Source organism: Gekko japonicus, unplaced genomic scaffold, assembly GCF_001447785.1.
Source record: "Gekko japonicus isolate JY-2015 unplaced genomic scaffold, Gekko_japonicus_V1.1 scaffold505, whole genome shotgun sequence".
Lineage (NCBI taxonomy): Eukaryota > Metazoa > Chordata > Lepidosauria > Squamata > Gekkonidae > Gekko > Gekko japonicus.
Window position 1 is genome coordinate 436,949 of NW_015169788.1, and position 2,370 is coordinate 439,318.

The following is a 2,370-nucleotide window of genomic DNA, read 5'->3' on the forward strand; positions in this document are numbered from 1 at the left end:
CACCCGCCGGGGGTTCTCTGGGGGGGGGGGGGGGGGGCGGGAGAGGCCGAGGCTTGCCTTGTGAGTCTGCACTCCCCCCTCCCCCCCAGCTCTTCTTCTTGCTGGGAATGCCCCCTGCCCACCAGTTAGGTGCCCTGGCCTTGCTCGGGGTGTGTGTGTGTGCTGGCAAGCTGGGGGTTAACCACGGTCCACTCCCTCCCCGGCCGGGCCGGGCCTCCTGCCAGCCAGAGGAGGGCCCTTGGCTGTTCTGCGCACTGCCCGCCTTCCCCTATTTTAGTTCCCAGGATTCCCCCCACCCCCACCCTGTAAAAATAACCTCCCCAAACCAGTTGGAGCAGAGGAGATGTCTTGCTCCTCCATCCCCCCCCCCCTCCAGCCAGCAAGCCCAAAGAAACTCTGATGCAGAAGTCTTCTGTGTGGGCACCGAGGTGTGGCGAGGGGGGGCTGACCCTCCCCGTCCCCTCCTCTGCTGAGTCAAACTTGGCCATGCCCGGCCCTGCTGCAGGGCGGGAGGGGGGGCCCTGGGCCGGAGGGAGGGTGTGAGCAGGGCCTGTGCTCCCCCCTCCCCATCGTGTGGCTGTGCAAGTGTGGGGGGGGCGTTGCCGCCGGAGCCTCAGCCAGGAGCCTCTCCTCCGCTCTCTTCCTTCCTGTTCCCGCCGGCCGCCTCCCTCCCTCCCTCCCTCTGCCCCGTGGAGAAGCAGCAGACCGGCTCCTCCAGCTTCCCCGCCGCCTGCCTGCCTGCCTGCCTGCCTGCCTGCCTGCCGCTGCCATGGTGGCCGGGATGCTGATGCCTTTGGGGCAGCTGCGCGCCATCTACGAGCTGCTCTTCCGGGATGGCGTCATGGTGGCACAGAAGGACCGGTGCCCACGTAGCCACCATCCCCAGCTGCCGGGGGTCACCCACCTGCAAGTCCAGCGGGCCATGGGCTCCCTGCGCTCGCGCGGCCTGGTCCGCGAGACCTTTGCCTGGCGCCACTGCTATTGGTACCTGACGGACGAGGGCATCGCCCATCTGCGCGACTACCTGCGCCTGCCGCCGGAGATTGTGCCCGCCACCCTGCAGCGCACCCGCCGCCCTGTTGCCAGGCTGAGGCCTGCCTCCCACCCGCCTCGCACGCAGACCGTGTCAGGGCCGCTGGCCTGCCCCCCCAAGGCCCAGGAGGCCTCGCGGCAAGCCTATCGCCGGAAGGAGGACCTCGCCCCGCCTGCCGTGCGGGCAGCGTCACAGGTGGCATCGGATGCCCATCCCGCAGAAGGTCAGAGACCCTCAGGAGGGGGTCTGGGCAGAGATTGCTTTGGGCAGGGGAGGGGATCCCCCCCCCGACTTCTGGGGCTGGGAGGCCGTGCCGGGGCGAGAGGGGCCGGACTGACGGGGGTCGGGTGGGCCGTGCCGTGCTGTGTGGGCCGCCCCTGGCCCGGGAGCTCTCTGGGGGTGTCAGAACTGCCCCTCCTGGCTTCTGGCCCCGTCCTCCTCCTCCGGGAGTGGCCTGCCAGGAGAGCGGTCCTCTGTGGGTGTGCCCGCCCGCGTTCTGGGGGTTCTGACTGTGGATGAGGGATTGTTCCAGGGAAATTGCCCTGGGCCACGCGGGAGCCTCAGCCGCAGCGGTGTGATTTGCCCCGGCCTGCCGTGTGGGGCCATGGGGCTGCGTTTTGGTTGGTTCATTCATTTGCTCCCTCCCTCATTCATTCATTCATTCATGACGCCAGCCCCACTTTCGCCTGGGCCTGCCAAGAGACGGAAGCCATGCCACTGTGTGTGTGTGTGTGAGGGGGCCAGATGGGTTCTTCCCCCCCCCAGCCTGGTTGTAGGGAGGCGTGAGGTTCTGGTGGGCCCCACTGCCTGGGTGCCCTTTGCCCTGTGGGGCAGAGCCAAACAGCCCCCCTGGCTGCCATGGAGTCCCGTTGTGGGGCAGGCCTTGCTCTCTGGGAGGGGGGGGGCTCCTTTGCTGACAGGTGGGCGGCAGCTGCAGTGGGCCTGGTGCTATCCTTGGTGCGCGAGCCCCTTCCCCCCCCCCGCGTGCCGGGGCCCCTCCCCGCCTCGTCTTTCCTTCTGCCAAGGTCAGAGGCAGCTGGGCTGTCCCATGGAGGAGGAGGCGGCGGTGGCAGCGGCGGCAGCGGGAAGGGTCCCTGGGGAAGGGTCCCGGAAGAGGCGGCGCACGGGGCGCAGGAGGAAGGGGGGCCGCTCCCGGGAAGGTAGCTGGGCTGCGGGGGGGGGAGTGCCAATCCGTGCCTGTGCTGCCCCCTGCCCCCTCCCCATCCTGGCCGGCCAGAGCTCCCCAGTCGCCTTCCTGGCATGGGGGGAGGGTTCCGTGCCAGGCCTCTCGGGCAAATGGTTCCCTGGGGTGGGGGGGCTTCTTGGGGCGCGTTTCA

The 2,370-nt window shown here is 69.5% G+C and overlaps 1 protein-coding gene across 1 annotated transcript in view; it reads left to right on the plus strand.

The window, feature by feature from the left end:
* The first annotated feature begins 769 nt into the window (after positions 1 to 769).
* The window catches only part of PLEC (plectin), a 69,907-nt gene continuing 68,306 nt past the window's right edge, over positions 770 to 2,370 (plus strand). Inside the window, 1 exon segment of the mRNA XM_015416968.1 lies at positions 770 to 1,256. Coding sequence (XP_015272454.1) covers positions 770 to 1,256 — 487 coding nt within the window.